Genomic DNA, 24,321 nt, shown 5'->3' with positions numbered 1-24,321 from the left:
TGAGCGTGACTGAGGGTGGCATCGCAACCTCCCAATCTGCCCTGCTCTGTGCATGACAGGGGGCGGCGCCCCAACTCCCCAATCAGCCCTGCTCTGAGCCTGACCAGGGGCTGCACCTAGGGATTGGGCTTGCCCTCTGCCACCCAGGAGCAGGCCTAAGCCAGCAGGTCGTTATCTCCCGAAGAGTCCCAGACTGCGAGAGGGCACAGGCCGGGCTGAGGGATCCCTCCCCTCCCCACCGAGTGCATAAATTTTTGTGCACCGGGCCTCTAGTCCTATATAATAAAAGCCTAATATGCTAAGTGTCCGGTTGGCCATTCAACCAATCAAAGCATAATATGCTAATGATATGCTAAGGCCACTCAACCACTTGCTATGACGTGCACTGACCACCAGGGGGCAGATGCTACCACTCATAGGTTAGCTTGCTGCTGGGGTCCAGCCAATTGGACTAAGTGAGATGGGCCGGACATGCCCTGGAGCCCTCCCACGGTCCCTCCCTGGCTGGCCAACCTCCTGTGTCCCTTCCCGGTCCCTCGGCCTGGCTTGTGCCCTTTCGCAATCTGGGTTGAAGGATCCACCCCCTCCCCCGCCCCACCTGAATGCACGAATTTCGTGCACCGGGCCTCTAGTCATAATATAATTCTTATTAGATGCAAATATTGTCAAAATAACAATGTTACTGACTACTTACCTTCCTTTACCAACTTAAAAAAAAAAATCAAGCTCACATGAGTATCATGATTTACCTGAAGCCCCTCACTTGTCATTATATTCAAGGCCAATTACATTTAAAGTTTTGTCACTTCCCCCTCCCTACAAGAAATACCTTAGGTGAACCTTTTCTCTCTTCTCACTCTAATTCTTTTCCCTACATATACACTATAACTGTTTTTTATAAACTTCCAATTTTTTCTTGCCTTCATATGACTTCTTTTTACCTTGTTCTTTGGGACCAAATAATCACCCTACTCCTTTTTGTTAATTACTAAGGCCCATTGTTAGGCTGTCTCCTAGGGGGAAAAAAGGTCTTAAAAATAACTTATTACGGGTAGGGAGTCTGATGCACTGTGAAAATAAATATTATGTTTTAGAATTAAGCCAATATCAGCACTTTTTGTATCCTGTTGCAAAATTACTAAAAGGTATCCTACATTATTTCAACCATTCAAGAGATAAATTCTGCTTATAATATGCCACTAGAGGCCAGTGCACAAATATTCATGCACTCAGTGGTGGTGGGGCAGGGGGCAGTCCCTCAACCTAGCCTGTGCCCTCTAATAGTCCGGGAGCCCTCAGGAATGTCCGACTGAGCCGCAGTCTGGCCTCCCTCTGCAGGAGGCGACTGGCGGGGCCAATCAGGGAATGGCACAGGCAGCGAGTGGCCCTGCCAGTGGCTTCTGTGGGAGGCAACTGGGCGATCAGGGGACGGCACAGGCCAGCGAGCAGCCGGACCCGCCCCCCAACCCCCCACTGCCCCTCTGCTGCTGCTAGTCACCCCCCCGCCCCCCCGCATTGCTGTCCCCTCCCTCTGCCCGCTGGCACAAGCCTTGGCTGGCCTGGCGCCATCTGCTCACCGGTCCCACCCCGTCAACTGGTCATTCCATCTTTCGGTCGATTTGCCTATTACTCTTTTATTATATAGGATGTGCACTCATTACATTATTTTATTTCCTCCCCTCCCTAAATCCCTACCTCTAATGGCTACTAGTCTTATAGGTTAAACCTTGTCTTATACCTCCACATTGGTTTATACTGGTGGCTTCTATAGACAAACCACCTAACCTGGGCCATATGACCGTTATTACTATAATAAATTCCAAAGTGCAGATGTTACAAAGGACACAGCCTTTTACCAGTGGACCAAATATTTTTTTACATGAAGCCTCTATTCCTAATTTCTTCCAACTTACATAATTAGTATTACTTACAAAAACAATAAATATTCTCTTGGGCAGAAGCCTGATATTAGAAACACTATCTATCTTAAAAGATCTTCTTAGTCTAAAACCAATTTAAAAACAAAAAACACTAAAGATTCAATCTGTTTGTATAAGCATTCAGCAGGCAGTAAGGGGCATCAAAGACATTTATATTTTCCAAGCACTACTATTCTTCCAATGCAGCCTAGACTGATTCAAATGCAATGGAAATTCAAGTCATTCATTAATATCATTTTTGGAGAAATTATTTTTAGACCTATGTATTACCTGATGAATGTCTCAAAATTTCATGGAAAAATATATAAAACTCAGTTTATTTGCAATATCACATTAACAAGAACCAACTAGAACCTATTTTTTTTTTCCAATGAAAATTGATTCTGTTTGCAAGAAAAAGAAATTAGGAAAAATTCTATGTCCTATAAAGGATATGATAATCTAGTATTTATCTGAGGTCAGACTACTTCCAACCTTAACTATCCAAAACATATTTATAAACCATGAAGTTGAAATAAGTATGATAAAATCAACTGTCAATTTAACGCACACTTGTCTTTTAGAAGGAATCTGGAGGTATTCTAGTCCAACCACCCTACTTGATGCCTTATACTACATGGAGTACAATGATATGTGTTCAGGAAAAGAACCTTGATCCATTTAAAAAAAAAAAAAAAAAAAAAGAAGAAGCTTACTATGATGTTAAGCATTTTTACAAATTTACTTTCTAAAATTTAACACACAGAGTAGTGATTGCTTCAATAATCTGAAAATTTTAGTAATACATCATAACTAAATATTCAACATGAGATGTTTTCAAATGAAGTATTACAATGCCTTAGAGTGCTCCCTTTCTCTCTCTTCTTTAGCTACATTACGCTGTCCCTTAATCTAAGTACTTCACTGCAGAAGGCAGTACTCTTGGTAAAGTCCCTGGACACTAGTCAGAAAAACTGGTTGGTACCAAACTCTTTGCTGACTGCTATTCAGTTCCAACCAATTGTTGCCACACAGAAATGCTGTACCCAATGGAACTGGAACCTCTACCTGATCAAGAGAAGCCTAAATATAGATTTTTATATAAAATATTCAAATTTTTAAAGATCACTACACTGGCCGAATAAAAACACATTTATTTGTGGCCAGATTTAGTCCAAAGATCGTAACATCTAAGTTAGGAAAAAAATGAATCTGTATTGTATTTAAAGAATACAAAAACCCAAAGATATGTGTTCAGAAGATAAAAACTGTTCCTATTCAAATATAATAAAACTTCCTTAATTTACAACATTAAATATTCATTTGTTGAATGTTTTTATTTTATTTCTCCTTCCTTCACTAAATGTTTTCACAATTTTTCTCTCAAAATACTTTTAATTTCCTATACAAGCTAATATTTCTAAGTTGTTAGTAATTCCTTTTTTAAAAGTACACATAATATACATTTATACTTCAAGTCAAATAGCAATTAAAAACTATTAAGAAATATATGTGGAAATTCATGAGAGAGTGAGAGAGGGGGCGGGGGGGGCGGGGGGAGAACCCATTAACAGTCACGAGTTTGAACTCACAGCAGCCTCACCTGTACTTTCATGGGCAGTCAAATATTTCATCCATTTCTTTTTCCCCAAAGAAAAGAAGCATTCAGAAGAAAAGCAAGTCAGATGATAGTCTAACTCCTCTAGCCTTTATGCAACGAATAGGATAAATATTAGTCAAATAGAGATTATAAAAAAGTATAGAAAATACTTACCTGGACTTGAAGACTCAACAGATGGCTAAGGGGGGGAGGGGAGGGAGGAAAAAAGAAGAAAAATTAGCATTTTTGTGTAGTAATCCTTACCAATGTTACAACAGGAATTATTCAACAACTATAACTAGTAACACACCAAAAACTACCATAATTGTTAATGTCTGAGTTGTCTAGGACAAAATAAAACTTCCCGTATAATCCTTTCTGACATTATATTTATTTAAACATACAGGAAAATTGGAAAACATTCCTGAATCTAGAAACAGACAGTAATTTGGAATTGATTCAAATTTTAAAGGCAAATATGGGTGTCATAACATATGTAATTTAAAAGATATGATTTAGATTTTGAAATTTTCTGAAATATTCCCTCCTATCAATACAGGAAAACTATGCACAAGGTTTGCTATCAAGCTGATCTCTGGCTTAACATGTGTGTGAGCCTATACCAGCGTGGCTCAGTTGGTTGGATGTTATCCATTGCACCAAAAGATTGCCAGCTGAGTCTCCATCAAAGCACATGACTGGTTGTAGGCTCTATCCCCGGTAAGAGGCATGCAGGAGGCAGCCGATCGATGTTCTCTCCTTTCCTCTCTCTCTCTAAATATATATATGTGTGTGTGTGTGTGTGTGTGTGTGTGTGTGTGTGTATATTAATATATCTTATTGATTTTTTATAGAGAGGAAGGGAGAGGGATAGAGTTAGAAACATCGATAAGAGAGAAACACTGATCAGCTGCCTCCTGCACACCCCCTACTGGGGATGTGCCTGCAACCAAGGTACATGCCCTTGACCGGAATCGAACCTGGGACTCTTCAGTCCGCAGGCCGATGCTCTATCCACTGAGCCAAACCAGTTAGGGATAAAAATATATATTTTTAAATGTGTGTGAGAATGGAGGTGGAAACAATTTAAGACATTTTAACTAAAAATTATATTGCAAGCAAGCAGAAGGAAAAATTAAAATGTTACTTAAGCACCAAACAGTACATTAGGTTAACTTCACTAACAAACAACATACTTATAAATTATCACAAAATAAGCAGCCTTTCATGCTCTAGAGAAGTTAGGTTATCTGATAGGAGACCACAAATACTCCAAATTATAATGCTCCTTCTACTGTAACATTTCACCTCTCATAAGTTTAACAACATACATCTGGAAAACTTAAAGATAAAATTGTTAGCAATTTGTTTTATTAATATCATCACATGAGTTTGTGGCTATTTTATCTTAATTAAATTATAATCAAGTCATTTACAAAACTCCTATAAGATAAATTCAATAAGAAACTCAAAAGATGCTTCAAATGACCAACTTCATGACTAAAACTTTGTCCATTCATTCAGAGCTATCTATTTTATGCCCAACAGTAATAAGAGATACGGGAAGGCCAAAAGCACTAGAAAGAGCTAGGGGATACTCTAGTATTTTCCTTCTTTCTCCTAAGTAATGGTGCAGAGGGGCAAGAACAAAATAGAAATGAGGAATGTGCTCAATACTTCAAAAGCTAGGTATCTAAGACAAATTTTTATAAGGTGTTAAAACTCCATTCTGAAAACTGTCCACATTATGCTACTGTAGTAAGTATATACGTACTCCAAATTCCACATGATGACTTAATTCTCTTAAGGCACACTTTTTCAAGGATCCTATTTTCTTCTTTTAATTCTTAAAAGAGAATGATTCTTGCCTATAGCACTGTTTTATTCTAACAAAAGACTGATAAAAAGACTAGTAATGTATATTTTCAAGTTATTCTGCCACAACAATCAAACAAGTGCTACTTTTAAAAAATATTTTTTAATTCATTTCAGAAAGAGGTAGGGGGAGGGAGAGATAGAAACATCAAGGATGACAGAGAATCATCAATCAGCTGCCTCTTGCATGCCCCCTACAGGGGAATCAATCAAGCCTGCAACCCCAGCATGTACCCTGACTGGAATTGAACCTGTGACTTCCTGGTTCATGGGTCAATGCTCAACCAATGAGGCACACCAGGTGGGCACAAGTGCCACTTTTTCATTCAGTTCCTCAATGGGAAGCTGAAGAGTAGGGTGAGACAACACAATAATCTATAATAATAAAAGCATAATATGCTAACTAGACCAGACATCCTTCTGGACAACCTTTCGGATGAAGCTGGGGCTGCGAGGGCTGAGGCAGCTGCCACAGCTGCAAGGGCCAAGCCCCTTGCACAAATTTTGTGCATTGGGCTCTAGTGTAACCAAAGGGTTTCTCGTTTGCTTAACATCTTTCAGGCAAAGCTACACATTTCTGGCTGAAAATGAATTTAACCACCATACAAATTATTGCACAGCATATCAATATTTTCAAAAATTAATTGGTTTATTTCATGTAATTATATTTTATTTCCCAAGTTTAAGCACAACCTCTGTCCAAGACTACAATGTTCATGACTATCTTCATCTGGTCTCAGATACACTATCCACATAATAGCCTTACAATGCTGTTTTTCCTTTTTAGTAAACTTTTGAAACAAGTTTGCATGGCATAAAGAAGAAAAACCAGTATTTCTTTCAAATTAGGAGCTTAAAAGAAATGGTCCTTTGAGCATTCAGTCGTTTTTGAATGCTCCAATAATTATTCCATCTAACTGTTTGATAAAAAAGGCTTTCTGATTAAAAATAAGTTATTCGCCCTAGTTGGTTTGGCTCAGTGGACACAGTGTCGGCCCACAAACTGAAAGGTCACAGGTTTGATTCTGGTAAGGGCTTATACCTTAGTTGCAGGCTCTATTCTCTTGCGGGAGGCAACCAATCAATGTGTCTCTCTCACATCAATGTTTCTGTCTCTCCCGCTCCACTCTCTCTAAAAATCAATGGAAAACTATCCTTAGGTAAGGATTAACAATAAAATAAAGTAAAATAAAAATACCAAATATCTCAAGGACTGGTAGCATTTGTGAATATAGCTGGCATAAAATACAATACACAGTGTTGAAAGATATCATTAATGATATTATATCAGAAATACTGGAATGTTTCAAAAACCATGATTTGACTGATGGTATATCTAGATTAAGATAGGGGGAGGGAAAGTAGGGATGGTTGCCTATACATACACATTTTATTCTTCTATATTCAAAATAAAATTCCATTGTATTGGTTTGAGGAGGGTGGGAATAACATTAATTTCTTTAAAGTAATTATATCCAATTAAATAAAAGATGATCATTAACCAATATCACCCCAATGAATTTAAAATGAAATAAACTATGACTGATTAAACAAACAAAAAGAGGAGCTTCTGAAATACTAGCATTTGAAAACAGTTTATACTGTAAACATTACTTCTGCCCAACCTACAAAAAAATTATTATGTTTCAAAATATAAGTTTAATATTATAATACAGGGTATTTCAGTATGGAATGAGGGCATTTGTTTATTTACCTATTTAAAACAGCAAAACTAGGTTACATTTATATAGTACTACATTTTTTCAAATGCATAGTTACATGATCATAACCATAAACCTGGCAATAATGCCTTCCCCACCTACCTCATTTTATGTATCAGCAAACCCAGGGAGATAAAATGACTTGATTAAGGTTCCATGGTAAGTGAAAAAGGTGGAACTAGAGCCTAGAGTCTGATTCCTTGTATACCTCCCAGGGAAACAACTACGTAAAAAAAATTTCTCTTCATTTCCTTTTTTTCCTTACCCTTATTTTCTTTTTCTTTTTAAAATGGTTTTCATCTGTTCAAAAAAGGTTTAAATTTGACTGCAAGTCTTTCATTTGTCATGTGACTATTATCTATGTCTCCTTAGGAACTGGTATCTCTAACAGTATCCTCCAGGAAAACTGCAGTAATGATCACACTAAACTGGACATGGGGAAAATAAAACTAAACCTATGTAGGTACTCACTTGTAACAATATCTATTTTTAGAAAAAGTTCAAACTATAAAATGTAAAAAGTCAGGATTTTACCTTGGGGATTAAAATGTCTTAAGTGCACTCATACACTATTGGTAAAAATATGAGTTAGTTTACCTGCTCTGGAGATCGTTTTGCCAAAATGAACTTACCCTACTGATATGCCTAATAAAGAACAACAAGATGTATAATGTTCATCACCACAAAGTTGTTCACAGCAAAAAGTTGGGGAGAAATTTAAAAGTTCACCATTTAATTAGCTAGAAATGGAACTACAGTTCTTCCAAGCAATGAACACTATTTGTCCATTAAAAAAATGAGTGGCACAAACCTGGTCGTATTGAGAAAGAAAAAATACATACATACATACATACATACATACATACATAGAGAGAGAGAGAGAGAGAGAGAGAGAGGTGTAGAGGGGGTAAATTGGGCTAGAATATACATAAAAATCTTTTCCCCCCAAAAGGATGCACAAGATTCTGTTAACAAGTTACCACAAGGGAATGGGTTGGGGAGAGAAGGTTTTTTCATTTTATACATCATTTGCTAACTACTTACAAACATTACTCCTTGTTTCTTAAAAAGAAAATCAATGGAGATTGTCTCCTGAAATTATGAGATTTTCATTTTCTTACTTTACTCTTTGTTTAAAAGACCTAGTACTCACCATTTTTTTCTTTAACAAGTATACTAATATAATTTTGAAAAATAACCTAGTTTTCTTTTAGGTACATACATAATTGTTTGAGATAGAAAATATTAACACCAGACAGACAGGCACATACACATTATGAGTAGGCTAAATTAATTTAAAAAATGAACTCTATTAACTTTTATAGCAATTTTCATACTTTGACCCATACAGTATACAATTTAGCCAATCAAATTGTTAAGAGTTGTAATAAATATTCAATGCCTCAGATGTGTTCAAATGTTTTTATATTTTTTTAGAACACAGTGAGAAATATCCCATCCACTAGAAAACTATAAATTGGAAGAGTAAAAAATCAATTAAGTAGAATATTGCCATTATTTAAAAATAAAAAAAATAAGGTAGTAAAAACATGAAAGAATCTTTAGATTCTTCAATTCCAAGCAATCAAAATCCATTTTCAATGAGTATAACTAACTATCTGAATTAAATTTTCCCCTCAAACCAATTCTACCGCCATTTCTTTAAGTGTTATTGTCACCTACTTGGTAATGCAGATACTAAATTTCCCAAGTTTAAACACAACCTCTGTCCAAGACTACAATGTCCATGACTATCTTCATCTAGTCTCAGAGATTCTCACACAGGTGAGTATGAGAATAGAAGCCAGGAAGGAGCTAAGGACCCAACTCCCTAGTGGGAAAGGCAGGAGGGACTATACCAAGGCAAGGGCTCACCATAACCTCTTCCTCCACACAAAATTAATCACTTAACTTTGCTGTTACCCTGAGGAATTTTAGAGCATAAAAAGATTAAGTCTTGGAGTGAAAATTAGAAAATTTACTATAGTAGTAATAATTTAAAGGATGAATTGCTATATTAAGCATAAGGAATTCACAAGTCTAGGTTCCAGTATTAATTGTGCCACAGACTAACTGTAGGACCTAGGACAAATTACATAAACTCTTTGCTTAGTTTCATTTTCTCGAAGATTTAAATTTCTTCCAGTTTAGTTCAAATTCCTTTGAGATCAAAGTTTTTTACTTTTATTATGATTTCTCAGAAGACAAACTACTAAGGAATGCTTAGCTAAATGGATGGGATATGTTTAACAGACTCTTCTAAATTTATTTTTAATCTATGACTATTGGGAAAAGAGGATCTCAACTTGCAAAAAGCTTTCTGGGGGTGCTATTAGTTCACATCTACGTACTAGTAAGCATAATTTTAAGTCATTCTTCTAAGCCACAGAATAAGTAGAACAGAATGGGTCCCAAGCCAAGAATGTTACTTGAACAGTTTAATCACTGCAATGAATTTTGAAACCATTTGCTAATCTTTTTTTTTTTTTATTGACTTTTTACAGGGAGGGAGAGAGACAGAGAGCTAGAAACATCGATGAGAGAGAAACATCGATCAGCTGCCTCCTGCACATCTCCCACTGGGGATGTGCCCGCAACCCAGGCACATGCCCTTGACCGGAATCAAACCCGGGACCCTTCAGTCCGCAGGCCGACGCTCCATCCACTGAGCCAAACCGGCCTCGGCTGCTAATCTTTTGAAACGTACAAGGGACTCAATCTGAGCTTCAAAAGCAAGAAATTTCTATGTAGCTAATTACTTTTCATAAAGACATGCTGAAGTTTCAATGGCAATGTGTTATTTCCAAATTATTTGGGAAACTGATTAGTCTCGCAAGAATTCTCTAAGACGAATTCACTTCTACTAGTATATATTCCCCACCAACCTTTCCTACCTCATCAAGCACTTTACCTATTACTTCTTCTGAATTAAGCTTTTAAGTAGCTTAATTTTAAGTAATTTTAAGTAATCTCATGCATTGGTGTTCTTGATTACGTTTGATAAATCCTTACTAGCTCTAAAGTATAAATACTAAAAAAAAAAAAAAAAAAATCATTACCAGTATAGAAATTTAAGACTTAAATTCATTATAGTGAAACAAGTTTTGTCTAGAGTAGAAATTAATACTATCAAGAATAACAAGATGATCACATTTCCTTAGAAAACAAAATCCAAATATACTTAAAAAAATGCTAAGGAGTATGTTTTTGAAAGAAATGAATGAATAGATGTGATAGTGAATAAACAGATTATGCACCATTTTTTGAAATATCAGAATACTTAAGACTAACACAGAAAAGCAAGCCCATTAAATTTTCTTTTCTTTATTTATATAACAGCAATATGGACTAGGTGAAATGACAGGACTTGTGTTATACTGTGGCTTTTTTCTTTTTCTTTGAGAAAAAGTCCCTTATGTGTTTACAAACACTGAAATAAAAGACAAATTGTTCCTTCCCAAAGGTCCCTACACCACGTTCCTTATAAAACCCAAAGGATCAACTAGCCGTCTTTTAGAAGGTGGATAAATAACTTTAAGGGATAATAAAGAATGAGAAATATTACCAAAAAGTATTTTTAAAAAGGAGCATATGTATTTCTTTTGAAGCATATTAAATGTTATTAGTGTTACCACAATTTGAAGAATCATTAGTTACTTCCTATTATGGATTGAGATGACCAGACCAAGTATGAAAAATTGGTATATTCTATTTACATCTAAAGTAATTTGTAAAAAAAAAAAAAAAATTAAAAAAAAAAGTAATTTGTATTCAAGAATTAAATACTTTTGGGGGGCGGGGGGGGGGGGGGCAAGGCCAGGGTTATTCTTCTATGTAGGAAATAACAACAAAAAACCCCACAGAAGCATAATACCTATATTTTCTCTGGAGACATGCTTCTTCAATAACCTGTTTTCCCCTCAGATTTATCGAATAAATGCATATTATTGCTTTGCACTTACTGTTCTTTCGCCAGTTAGCTTCAATCCTTAGGTCTACTTAATCAAAGGTATAATAGCCAGCATTTGAATTATTTACCACATGTATCATAAAGAATGAATCTCCAGAAAGCACACACAAAATCAAGTAAAAAACAAGCATTTCTCCATCAAAATTTTTTAAATAACCAGTCTCTAAAGTCATCCTTATTAAAATGTTGAAATCAGAAAATTATAATTTTTTCCCACCTCTACACCTGTTTTAGATTTTTTGTAGGACACAGTGAAGTTTACTTCACTCTTCTTCCAAATTCACTGTAAAGAAAATCACCTACAAGTAATTGAAGAATATAAAATAGGATTTTTTTAAGGATACCAGGTCACTAAATAAATGTGTTGAAAACAAAATTCAGGGTTTTTCTTCTTGAAATTGGACCACACAAGTGTTACTACAGAATGAGAGTTCCAGTGTCCAAATGATGCAATTTTTAAGAGAATGAAAAGGATACACTTGAAAATATTAGAAAATTATTAGTAACTCAAAATGCATTTCTTTTCCTCTTATATTACTGCAAACATCTTTAATTTCTAAAATGAGAAATAAAATGTTAATATACTTCCATTTACATATTAAGTTTTCAGTATGCTGGGCAGTTATAATTTCTGGGTGAGGTGTTTTAAACTTAAATTTCACCATATTTTCATAAGCTACTTTCCTTCAATAATATCCTGCTTTAAAATATGACAACAGACCTTAAAGCTCAAACCACTGTGAGCAGTACCACTAGGGAAGAACCCACAACACCTATGACAGACAGCAAGCACACTGCTGCTTATCCAGTGGGTATTCACTGAAAGGGTGATCTGCTAAAGGCTATTTGATAAAACATACGTAAAGCCAGCTACCTACAACCCCTCCCCCCTTACATATGAAGGAAAAACAAACACTTAAGACTCACCAGGGCTGAAATTCTTTCAGCTAAGCGGAATAAATCCAGTCACATTTAAGTAAAATACAAAGTACTATGTTTTCTCCAATTCATGGGAAATTAAAATGCAATTCTTTAACCACAAAGAGCAAAGAAATGGAAATAATCTAAGACTAAATCTAGTTTTAAAACAGAAATATTAAATGTTTTAAAAAGAATATTGGCAGCAAACACTCCTGCTACAGCAAACTCGCCTCCTCCTCTAACAGCATAAATATAAAGCCCGTTTCCCTAAGGCGAGCAGGAGGAGCACCCCAAGAGCCGCTCCAGGCGACAGTTCACCTTTATGTCCCCCCACCTCAACAGGTAGTCCAAATAAGTATTTCCATAACGTAACCATGTTTCTGTAGCCCAAGGTTTAAAAAGGGGGCCTGGTTTTGATGAAAACACTCACCACTGATTTCATTTAGCAAGTCAGACAGACAAAAACCGGGGGCCGGGGGTAGAAAGAATGACCTACTTCCTGAATCTGTTTCTGGGTGCCTCTGCGACCGTGTAAACGGCAATTCCCCCAAGAGAAATGAATGCCCCACTGATCACTGCGAGCGGCTCTACGCAAACGAAAATCTAAATATATCCCCCCTTGAACTGAAAGGTACCTAACGAAATTCTTCCGAGGGTAAGAAAAAAAGTTTTTTTTTAAAAAACCGAATGTTTATAGTTTAAATCGGAAGCAAAAATTTAAATCCCCAGGTCCTATACTAAATTCAAACTACCAGACCCGGTTTGGGACGAGCGGGCGGCGGCGGCGGAGGAGGGCTGGGGGGAGGGGGCTGCCGGGAAAGTGAAACCGGGGGAGGCAGACAGCAACTCCGCGGACACGGAGGGAGGAAAGGAGGTGCTTTCTACCCGGGGCCCGGGGATGAAGTTTGGAGGAACGGGGGCACTCGCAGCCTGGACGGCTGGGTGCGAAAGGCCAGGCTCATGCCTCCCAGCTCATTCGATCGCCGACAGGGAAACTGCAGTTCACCAAAGGCCCCCACACCGACGGGATGTCAGCGGCGGGCGGGCGGGCGGGCGGCGCAACAGCATCTCGGCCCGGGAGGGAAGAAACTTCGCAAGAGGAAGAGCAGCGCCTCCTGGCCCCGGCGCCGGCCGGCCGAGCTGCCCCCGCCCCCGCCCCTGCCGGCGGGCGCCCACCCCCGGCCCTCCGCGCACGCAGCACGACGCGGCCCTCGACCCTCCAAACTGCCCCCGAAGTCCCGCTGCGCTCGGCCCGCCGGCCCCGCACCCATCCCAACTAAGTTCCCGGAGCCGCTCCCGCCCGGAGCGCGGCCCGCTCCGGACAACAGGTGGGCAGCGGCGCCGGCAGGGCCGGGCCTCTCCTGGCCAGGCCCACTCCACTCCTCCCCGGCCGGGGCCCCGGGGCGCCCGGCTCCGGGACGGAGAGGGGAGCTCGCTCCCTTACCTCCGCCATATTTGCCGTCCTGACGGGTCACATCTCCGCGGTGGCCGCGGCTGGGTCACGGCCAGAACCCGGATGTGAGACTCGGCAACGGGACTCCCGCCGCCGCCGCCGCCGCCGCCGCCTCCCCGCTCCCGCCGCCACGGCCTCTGCCGGGAACGCGCAGGAGCCGCCCGAGCGCGCCCACCACACCCCACTCCGCCCCCTCGCGGCGACCCGGCGGAGCTGGGCTGGAGGGAAAGGCCGGCGCGAGCGAGCGCGGGCGCAGGGACCGGGGCGCGGGCCCGCGCCGCCCGCCCCCCTCCCCCCGAGGGCGGAGCCAAGGTGGGTGTGGAGGGAGGCGGGCACCCCGCGAGGGCGCCGCCCGGCCCGGCCCGGCCCGGCCCGCCGGCGACTCCAGCCGGGAGGAGACTAGCAACTACGGAAATCAGGACGGGTGCAAAGCGCGCCTGGCATCCACGCCGCAGGGGAAAGGTCCGTTATATTTTACACGCAGCCCTGTTTCTGAAGTGCATTCGCTGGAAAACGGGTGTTGCTGTGATGCGACAGCCGCAAGGAGTGCGCTTTAACGCAGTTATCCCTTGACAAATAGATTCCTCTCTCGGTTGATTCGCAATGGGCAACGTAAAATTCAGCATCTTGTAATTTTAGCGGTATGGGCAGAGATTAAGAGAAGGGACCGGGTGAGTCTGCCATCTTCCTATCTCATTTGCTTTGCACATACCTGCTGCGATGCCTGTAACACTGTAAGTGTGCAACCATTGAATTTTGCACTAGAGAAAAAAATTTTAAACGTGAAATATTGAAAAGCTGCTCTTTGATGGACATAATCCCTGACTGAACTGCATGGAGGGAGAACTTGCTTATTTGCAATGCCCAAAACGCCTGCAATTTAAAAAGTTTATTATGATGTACTGTCCTAGAACTAACTGCCCTGGGCCTTAATGCCAACTCTGATGGCCAGAGCCAAAAGATTGCAAAATACAAACATGTTTCACTTCCATTATTTAGGCACATATTAGCTAATGCAAAGGTGACATTAAAAAGTACATTAACATATTTTACTAAGCCAGGAGTTTAACAGTCTTATTTCAAAAAAGACAGTTCCTCCCCCCCTCCCCCAAATGTACAAGGGTTCCTTTCAATGCAATTTTTTAAATGGCTACCAAAATCAACCAGTTAAATATGAAAACTACTCATTCCCTCCAAATAATGTAATGCCAGTGCTACAATATATTGCAAAAAGTTGCACATAGAAAAATTTAATACTTAACTTACAATGCAATATGAGGGGGGCTGTTTTCTTAAGGCATTTGTATTCCCTTAAAATTCTAGACTCTGTAAGCAGTTTCCTATTTCTAAAGAGCCAACATTAACTTGAAATTCTTATGTCCAATAATAATTTGTGCATTTACAGGTATATGAAGTAGCTGCTAAGTGAAAGGACATTACCTGGTAATTTGACAGGAAAAGAGTCCATAGACAGTCTGTAAACCAATTAAACATAAACATCTGATGCACATTTTCTACTGAAAGAAAAGCAAGGGAAAGAAGAGAAAGGAAAACTTTAAGGTTCCCAAATCTACAAACAATTTTTACCATTAACTGTATTGTACAGTATTTTCATTGTATTTTTTAGAATACTTATATAAAAGTGTTTTTCAGGATTCCTTGGGGGAGGGAATATGTTAGCATAGATATATAGTTTCTAAGTTACCTACCCTGTTGAATGACCTTAATCCTAGGACTCAAAATAAAAATGGCTTTTTAAAGTCAGTTCATAGTCACATCATTTTCACTTTGAGATGTTTGATGGAAACAGCTAAAGGCAAAGAACAGTGGATATGCATAGACTTTAGGTGGGTAAAGACAAAAAATAATGAGGGGCCTTGAGGTAGAAACTCAGGCTTTATAATACCATGGTGATAAAGGAGGATTTTCCATTTAAATGTGAAAGCTAATATATGAAATTTATGTAGCTGGTTACCAAAAGAATTTTAAAGCATTGTCAAAAATGCAAGGTACAGGAATAATTTGCGTGCGTAAGGCCCATTTAAACTCTGATTCTTCAGTTAAACCTCAACAAAATCCCAACTGATAAAAAGCCAGGGATCACAGCCTCTTAAGCTACTTAATGAATTCTGAAGTTGTCAAGAAAATCAAGGTCTGAGAAATACTTGAATGGGTATCTATCTACTGACAAGTGACCTTTACGTTTATTAATACTATGTATTACTTTTACTAATTTTAAGTGGCATTATGGTATAGAGGAAAAACATTCCCTCTACATTTTTCTTCTTCCCGTCTTTATAAAGGTGGGTTCAATGTTTTGGTTTTTTTAGGTTCAGAGATTCCAAAAGTAAAGAGAAACAGCTCCAGTATTTTAAGTCATCAGTAACATGTGACTACTATATTCAATACAATCTATTTCCATTTTATTCTAGTGATATATCTTTACAAATTTTAGGAGCCACCTTAAGGAAAGTCTTTTTCAAAACTCTTCCTACCTCTTCAATATCAAATATGTAAAAATTAAGTATTCATTAGCCATAGAATCTTGGTGTTGGATGGGACCTAGAAGGTCCTTTGGTATATTTCTCCCCTATCTAGGTAGGAATCCCTTACTATGTTTCCCCACTCATTACCTGGCTTTTCTGCCTACACCTCCAATGACTCACTGTGTCATGAAGAAGCTGCTCTTTAAAAAAATAAAACTCTAATTTTGGGGACATTCTTTTTATTAATCCAGTATCTACCTCTGTGTTACTTCCGTTACTCTGAGTTCTTCAGCACTTTGGATTAATACAACAGATGTCTTCTTTGTATTCAAATGCAAACAGTCAATATTTATACTTGGGTTAACAAAAAATAAATGTTGAAAGTCTACTTATACTAGAAGAGCTGAAAACAGGACATGACAGAATTAAAGGCATGAGAAAACTCACCAATATCTATGAGTTGCGTAAAAATATTATGGTTTACAGTATTTATTAATGTGATATTCAAAATGGTCGTTCTGTTAATTGAAGTATTATGTTTAAAATTAAACTAAAAAGTGTGGTTAATTACAATTTTATGTGAAGTTTGTGGCTAATGTCCCAAAACAAACAAAAACTTCACTATACAAAGCCTGAATAAATGCCTCTTTAGCTCCCATTCCCCACCTAAAGGCTTTCTATTTTCAGGGAAACTAACATTAACTTTTACTACATTAAGCTGTTCAAAACTGCTATTATATTGGAAAATTATTTTAAAGCAATTTACTGAATGCTCCATTAAAAAGTTATTAAACAATTTTATAGAAGCTATAATACACAAGAACCACTCAGAGTTATTTTGTTAACAAAAGCATTTTACGGTCACAATTTTACTTCAACCAATACCTTAAAATAACCAATAAGTAAACTTCTTTGGCAGTTTACATATCCTAAGAAATACCTTTTATTCAATACCAATACCTGATTCAAATATAAGTAATATATACCCATATGTATAAACTGTTATGCAATTCAAAAGGTACCTCTCAAAATGCACCAAAAAAATTTTGTAACAACTTAGACTCCGGGGCTGTTTGAATGAAACAGATTAATGCAACATATTCAAGACCCTAAAACCAAATCTATATCTAATAATTTTCAGAGTCCCTGAGTGCCTTTTGAGATTTTGTAATTATTTCCTAAATTTTTTGTTTAAAAGTGACAGCCTACACATTATATGCAGGTAAAAAATTTATGGATAATCACTAATTTGGTTGAAAATACCCTCCCCTCCCCCCAAAAAAAACCCCACCTATTTTTAAAAACGACATTTTCGATAAAGGCTGAGAGTTTACCTTTACTTTGTTTAGTAGGCAAGATGCAGGTTACAAAGCAGTAATGCATTACATTTGGAAGCCCCTCATCTATTCGACAATCAGCATCAGCATCCGGATGTTAGTTTGATTTTTATTGTTAACGCCAGCCCAAGACACACCTTTTGGTTCTTCAAGGAACAGTTTAGGCTTTTCTTCTCATAATGTTTACATAAAAGAGTTTTACCCAGTGGCCCTATTTTATCAGACTATCACGAACTGATATTTTTATAGCTCTTAAACTGTTGACATGTTATTTTTATTTCACCCAAACTCGAAATTTTTGGCCTATCAGCAGTTCTCAACACGGGAACATATAAGAACAATATACTGACAGTACTTGAGGGAGTTTGGATTTTCCCTCCCTTAATCTCCAAGTGTGCCCCTGCCTACCAGCATCACATCCGTCTTGTCTGCATTGAACCTCAACCAGTTGGTTCTTAACCACGTCCGTAACTCAGCCAGGCACTGGGAGAATCGAGCCACCACACCATCTGGATCAAAGGAAAGAGAGCCTCAGTAGTAACCTGACCAGAGACCATGATACCACAAGCTCACCATTCACCCTGTCTCTAATTTTTAAAAGAGATGTCCAGGAATTGGGAGAAGGATCTCACGACCATTTTTGAGAACATGAGCGAATCTTGAGTCATACAATTTGTAACCAACGTTAAAAGAATAAAAGCGACTCAATTACATAGATCAACTCATTCCACCCATGAATGAAGAAAGAAGGTTCAGTCAACTCCAGATTATCTCGGCTGAGCGGCCTCAGGAGACCGGCCAGTCCTAAGTTTTTCTGCAAAATTAAGAATTTTAGCGTTGGCGAAAGCTTTAGGGATAACTGCGGCCCAGAAAGGGGTAGTGACTCGCTCAAGGTCACCCAGCAAGCGAGGACCAGAGAGAAGCTACAGGCCAGAGATCTTTCCATGAAAAGCTGGGAGAACAAGGCCAAAGGAAGGGGAGGCATCTGTCCCCAGGAATCCTCCCAGCGGCTGGGAGCGCCTCGGTCCCTCCCAACAGTGCCCTCTTGGAGTCTCTCTTCCCTCCCTCACTCCCTCTAGAAAGAGATGGTTTGCCCAGGACCCTGCTCACCACCAGGGCTGCAGGGCGAGCAGGAGCCTCCCCCGGGCTGGGACCGAACCCCAAGATGCTGGGGAAAAGAGGCGGAGCCACAGAGGGGAGGGCAGCTTAGCCCCACCCCGACCTGGACTGGAGGCCGACAGGAGAAAGGGGCGGAGGCGATCAGGGTCAGGCACACTCACGCCGCTGCGGATTCCCAGCCAGCCAGCCAGCCGCGGGCACTGCCAAAGCAAAAGACCGGGCTGGGGGGGGGGGGGGGCGGAGGGGAGCTGCGCATGCGCCACGGCGGCTCGCGCCCCTGCGGGAGGGAAGCGGGCGGCAGCCCCTCCCCGGAAGTTCAGGGTCTTCCGGGCGGTACTCTGCGGTGGGGGAGGGGAAGGAGAGAAAGGGGACAGAGGACACCTCGGGAGCCCCTCGTTCCAAAAAGGACCAGGAGAGGGGAGGTGGTTTATGGAGGCTGCACTTACAGCCGCTGCCGCCGCCACCGCCGCCACCTTCGCTGCAGCCGCCACCGCCTGGAGAAGCCCCATCCATCCGCCTGCAGCCGGGGAGACTCCGAGCCTGGGAGGGGCCTGGGGCCGGGGCCGCCCGCCTCCTTCTTCTAGTCGTCTCCCCGAGCTTCCTCCTGCTCCACCAACCCTCTGCCCTCCCCTCCGCCTCCGCCCTCCTCCTCGGCCTCCAGCCGCCAGCCAACCGCGCGGCCGCTTGTTGAGCCCGGGCTCCACCGTCTCCATGACGCCCGGCAAACATTCCGGTGCTTCAGCCCTCGCCGCTAACGCCCGGGGTTGGGGTGCAGGGGCTCCCGGAGCCGGCGGGGAAAGGGGTGCTCGGCCACTCCCCAGCCCGTCGCCACCATGCCCGGCACTCCGATAGACTACTACAGGAAGCCGAGCGGCGCATCGTAAGTTCCGGCGAGGAAACCTTAGTCCGGCCCTCCGGTTCGCGGAGGGAAGGAACCTCTAGCTGCAGCTGGGTTCAATCAGCAGCATCGGAAGCCTGCAGGCGGCCGTGTCCCTCCTTCCTGGGCCCAGCACAGGCAGCCTTTTCCAGACCCCCTCCGGCCGTGCTCGCCCCATGAGAAAAGGCCGCGTTGGTGGAGAGCCATCCTGCTAGCACTCCTCCGGTTTTTTCCGCCCTGCCGGCTCAAGCTAGTTGCCCACGAGCTGTGCCTTCGGTTTTTTCCTGCCCCCACCTCATACCCTCCTGCCCTAAGCTCATTCCTGCTTACAGCATTCTAGCGGTCCTGCAGCCGGTGAATGACAGGCCGGAGAAAAGCGCACAGCAGCTCCGGGGGCTCCCTCAGCGCTGCTCAGCAGTGCCGCCCAAGTTCCCCGATTAGCTCCCTCTCCCATACTTCCAGGCCCCTTTTCTTCTCTCTCCCCAAATTTTGAACATCTCTCCAATCTCCTCCAGCTCGGCTCATTTTCCTTTAGCAGAACTTGTTGAATATATATATATATATATATATATATTTTTTTTTTTTTTTTTGGAGAGAACCTTGCGTTCTCTTTTGAATATGATACTCAAGATTTTTGCCCATTCTACCGCCCCAGCAGAATAGCTTTCGTAAAGGTCCACAGCAGTAGCTGCTGCCCAGCAATATTCAGTGGCTATGTCTGTTTCATTCTCAACTCACGCAGCAGCAGCTTTGATCTGGTTTGTCACTTCTTGAGGTTTCTAGGACAACACCACTCGTCCCTTGTTCTCCCCTTGGTTTATGAGTACTTTTCTCTAAATACTTTGCTGTTACTTCTTCATTTCTCCCGTGTCTAAATATCGGAGTGTTGCTGGGGTCAGTCTTTTTTTCATTATCATGCCTTTAAAAATCACCTATACACTGATGATTCGCAAGTTTATATCGCTAGCCAACACACTGATGATTCGCAAGTTTATATCGCTAGCCAACACTTCTCCCAAGAAAACAGACTTTTAAAAAAGCAAATATTTGCCCTTAGAAGTTAATAAGACATCTCAAAATTTATATCCAAAACTGAACTTAATTTTCTAACCAACTCTTTAATAAAATGGCAACTTCTCTTTCAGTTCGTTAAAAGCCTTGGAGTTGCCCTCGACATCTCTAACATCCACTCCATCAGCAGCTTCTACCATTCCTACCTGAAAAATGAATCCAGGCTTACCATTCCGATGTAAGCCACAGTAACACTGCAGTAACCACATAAACGGTCTTACCGACGCCCACATTACAGTGATAACCGGCTCTTTCCAAAACCATCTTCTGGCTCCCATTGCACTCAGAGTGGAAACACTACTTACAGTGTCTCACCGTGGACTCTTCCTCTTGATTAATTACACTCACTGTTGTTCCACAGTAATAGCAGGCACCGTATTTCCCCAATTCAGAGTGTGTACATTTGCTGTCTTTTGGAATAGTGTACCCCTAGATAACCTCAGGATTCATTTCTTTACATGTCACTTTATCAAAGAATTCACTAATGTGTGTGTGTATAATACTTCCTCCTCCACATTGCTTTATTTTTCTCCATAAAACAAGTAAACCTACTTGGTATTTGGTATACTTGTTTGTTAATCTGCCTCACCCAAGCTATGGTACTCCATGGGAGCAGAGACTTTTGTTTTGTTCACTGCTATTGCCTAGAAGAAAGAAAGTGCCCAATAAATATTTGTTGACTGAACAAATGAATGAATCAGTTTGTACTTTAGTGACTGGTTACTCGTCTGGTTTTTGTTTTTACTTGAAGGTATGGAAATCTCAAAGTAAAATTGAGTAGAGTTCATGTAATTTTTAAAGTCATACAACTCTCATAGTAGCTGAGATAGTTAGAAAAATTCCCTTGGGAATTTCTTAAATAATGACAAATTCATAGAAGATTACCTGTTAAGGAAAGAATTAGGTGGGAGATGGGAAATAGTATAACCTTAACTTTTTGAGTTAGCCATGTTGTATAATTAAAATTTGACAGACACAAGTTTACAATGGTTTGACCTAATACATATGTTATTTCTCATCTTTCTTTTAGGATTTAATCCTGATCTTGGAAAGGATCACATGAAACATTAATTTTTCACTTTCACTTTTTCACTCCAAATTTTCTTATTTTGAGTCTTTCCTATTTGGCTTAACAATATTGGACATTCTCTTTTAAAAAATACCAGTAATTAATTGTTCAATGCTTTTATCCCATTTCTCTGCTCAGTTTCTCTATTCTACTAACTCAGCCGTGGGCAAACTACAGCCCGCGGGCCCGGATCCGGCCCGTTTGAAATGAATAAAACTAAAAAAAAGCAAAAACGTACCCTTTTATGTAATGATGTTTACTTTGAATTTATATTAGTTCACACAAACACTCCATCCATGCTTTTGTTCCTGCCCTCCGGTCCAGTTTAAGAACCCATTGTGGCCCTCGAGTCAAAAAGTTTGCCCACCCCTGTACTAACTTCTTGGTTTATTCATTTTCTTTGATTTTTTAGAATTTTCATCTTTTGAGCATGTTATCTAGTTTTTCCATTAGAATCTTAAACTCAATCCCTGGTGGAGGGCATGCAGGAGGCAGCCTATTGATGTTTAACTCTCACATCAATGTTTCTCTCTCCTTCCTCTCTGAAATCAATAAAAATATTTTAAAAAAATTAAGTCCCTGCTTTAGCAAACTTAAGAGTGTAGAGCTACCTGGCCTCTGGTATCATGACTATTCTTTAGACAAAGTGATTTTCAGAGTGGTTATCTCCTCCTGAAATCATCTTATTGCCCACTAATTTGCCTCTTGAGAACATTTGTTTTCTAACATAATTACACATGTATTATAAATTTCTAATATAATTGAAAGGAATTTCAATTTCTTTTAAAAAGTAGTCTGTACTTTCTCTAATTTCTCAATGTAGTAGGCAGAGTGCTATTTGCTGGGGCTATAAAAGGTGGACATGATAAACATGGTTTCTGTGCAGTAGGAGAAGAGAAGGTAGAACTGGATTATAGTGAATTATGAAGCAAACTAGAGGCCCGATGCATGAAGATTCATGCAAGAATGGGCCTTTCTTCCCCTGGCTGCGGGCACTGCCATAGCTCCAGCCGGAGCCGCCTTTCTGCCTTCACTCTGGCCCAGAGCCGCCTTTCCGCCTTCCCATGCTGCCCAGAGGCCCGGAGCGGCTGGGGCGGTGCAGAACGCCCTGCAGCGCCTGTGTATGCAAATTGACCTGCCATCTTTTGGGGTTAATTTGCATACTCACTCCTGATTGGCTGGTAGGCCCCATGAACATATGGTCAATTTGCATATTTCTCTTTTATTAGTATAAATAAGAGGAGTAAGGAAGTAGCCAGTATAATTGTCTAATGTTTTAAAAAGTTAGACTATGAAAGAAGGAGAAATGTAGTAATGGATAGAGGAAGACTTAGCTAAAGGAAAGATTTTTAAGTTTAGGGGATGACTGAAGCATAATTATATGCTAGGGTGAAAAGATATGAAATAAAATGTAGGAGACAGGGAATTATTGATGGAGAAGTATCCCTGAGAAAGTAGTAAGAGACAAGTTTCAAAGCCTAGGTAGAAAGTGGCCTGAGAGAATGGCAACTGTTTTACTGAAAGAGGAAGAAATTTGAGTTTAGGTTTATTTGAGTTTGTAGGATGAGGAAGAAGAATATAATGAAGGTGGAAAAATAATTTAAGGAGGTTTTACTTGATTATTTTTATTTTCTTAGAGATGTTGAAGGTAAAGTCCTTTAGAGACTGAAGGGGGGAGGACAGATAGAATACTTTAAAAAGATATAGCATGAATAGCCGAAACCGGTTTGGCTCAGTGGATAGAGCGTCGGCCTGCGGACTGAAAGGTCCCGGGTTCGATTCCGGTCAAGGGCATGTACCTGGGTTGCGGGCACATCCCCAGTGGGGAGTGTGCAGGAGGTAGCTGGTCGATGTTTCTCTCTCATCGATGTTTCTAACTCTCTATCTCTCTCTCCTTTCCTCTCTGTAAAAACTCAATAAAAATATATTAAAAAAAAAAATAAAAAAATAAAAATAAAAAGATATAGCATGAATGGAATTCACTTAGTCATTTGTTTTTTAAAAATGCTTATTTTGTGCCCACAACATACTGGGCACTGTCCTTTGTATTAGGGATATAGCAATGAACAAGACAAAAGTTTTTGCCCTAAACATGCTTATATTTTAGTAGAGGAATGGACAACAACAAAGTGTGAAGTAGTAATAAATGTACTAATGTCTTTAAAAATATTTTATTGTACTGTGATCATTTATGATTTGAAAGTAAAACTATCATTAAAAACATTTTCTTTTGCCAGTACAGGAATGGCTTAGTGCTTGAGCATCAACCTATGAACCAGGAGGTGATGGTTCAATGCCCGGTCAGGGCACATGCCCAGATTGCAGGCTCTATCCCCAGTGTGGGTTGTGCCAGAGGCAGCCAATCAATGATTCTCATCATTGATGTTTCTATTTCTCTCCCTCTCTGAAATCAATAAAAATATATATATTTTAAAAGTTTTCTTGACCATCTACTTCCTTTTTAAAATCTAAGGGCAGATCGTCCTTATTTTATAGAAATCCAAAGTATAATCAGAGTACTAGAATGAATGATAAGGTAGGTTTTTGTCTTAGGGAACTTGCAGAGTAGATCCAAAAGTAAAATCATATTTTTTCTCCAGGTCATATACATTTTGATGATAACTTCTCTTCTTATTAAAATTATTATATAATTGTTCAGGCAGGTTTATACTTATGCTGTAATCTGCCTATGTAACTGCACTCTACACTCATTTGTGCTTACTACATGTCAGACACTTCCTAACTATAACATAAATTATTTTAATCCTCAAATAACCTATGAATTAGAAACTATTATCCCCATTATATAGATAAGGGAACAGACCCAGAGAAATTAGTGTGGACTTTGGATCTGACTACCTGGGTTTAAATTTCAACTCTACTAGAAATGTTTCCCTCTAAAG

The 24,321-nt window shown here is 40.2% G+C and overlaps 2 protein-coding genes across 7 annotated transcripts in view; one reads left to right on the top strand and one right to left on the bottom strand.

Annotated features, from left to right (window-relative positions):
• Positions 1–20,110, bottom strand: part of MIER1 (MIER1 transcriptional regulator) — a 60,784-nt gene extending 40,674 nt beyond the window's left edge. The window contains exons 1-5 of one of the 5 annotated variants that reach the window (XM_036350482.1): positions 18,848–18,967; positions 17,691–17,791; positions 14,900–14,973; positions 3,694–3,718; positions 3,523–3,559 (exon numbers count right to left, since the gene is read on the bottom strand). In XM_036350482.1, coding sequence (XP_036206375.1) covers positions 3,523–3,559; positions 3,694–3,718; positions 14,900–14,973; positions 17,691–17,791; positions 18,848–18,914 — 304 coding nt within the window. In that variant the 5' untranslated portion in view covers positions 18,915–18,967. Of the gene's footprint in view, positions 1–3,522; positions 3,560–3,693; positions 3,719–13,450; positions 13,598–14,899; positions 14,977–17,690; positions 17,792–18,847; positions 18,968–20,016 lie in introns of those variants that run through there. The other 4 variants (XM_036350485.1, XM_036350484.1, XM_036350487.1 and 1 more) reach the window with 4 other exon arrangements.
• Positions 19,044–24,321, top strand: part of DNAI4 (dynein axonemal intermediate chain 4) — a 58,413-nt gene continuing 53,135 nt past the window's right edge. For both annotated transcript variants that reach the window (XM_036350481.1, XM_036350480.1), the window contains exon 1: positions 19,044–19,281. In XM_036350481.1, the coding sequence (XP_036206374.1) occupies positions 19,235–19,281 (47 nt within the window). In that variant the 5' untranslated portion in view covers positions 19,044–19,234. The remainder of the gene's footprint in view (positions 19,282–24,321) is intronic.

Source organism: Myotis myotis, unplaced genomic scaffold (genome assembly GCF_014108235.1).
Source record: "Myotis myotis isolate mMyoMyo1 unplaced genomic scaffold, mMyoMyo1.p scaffold_m19_p_2, whole genome shotgun sequence".
In the NCBI taxonomy this organism is placed as follows: Eukaryota; Metazoa; Chordata; class Mammalia; order Chiroptera; family Vespertilionidae; genus Myotis; species Myotis myotis.
This window is presented reverse-complemented; position numbering and strand designations above follow the sequence as displayed.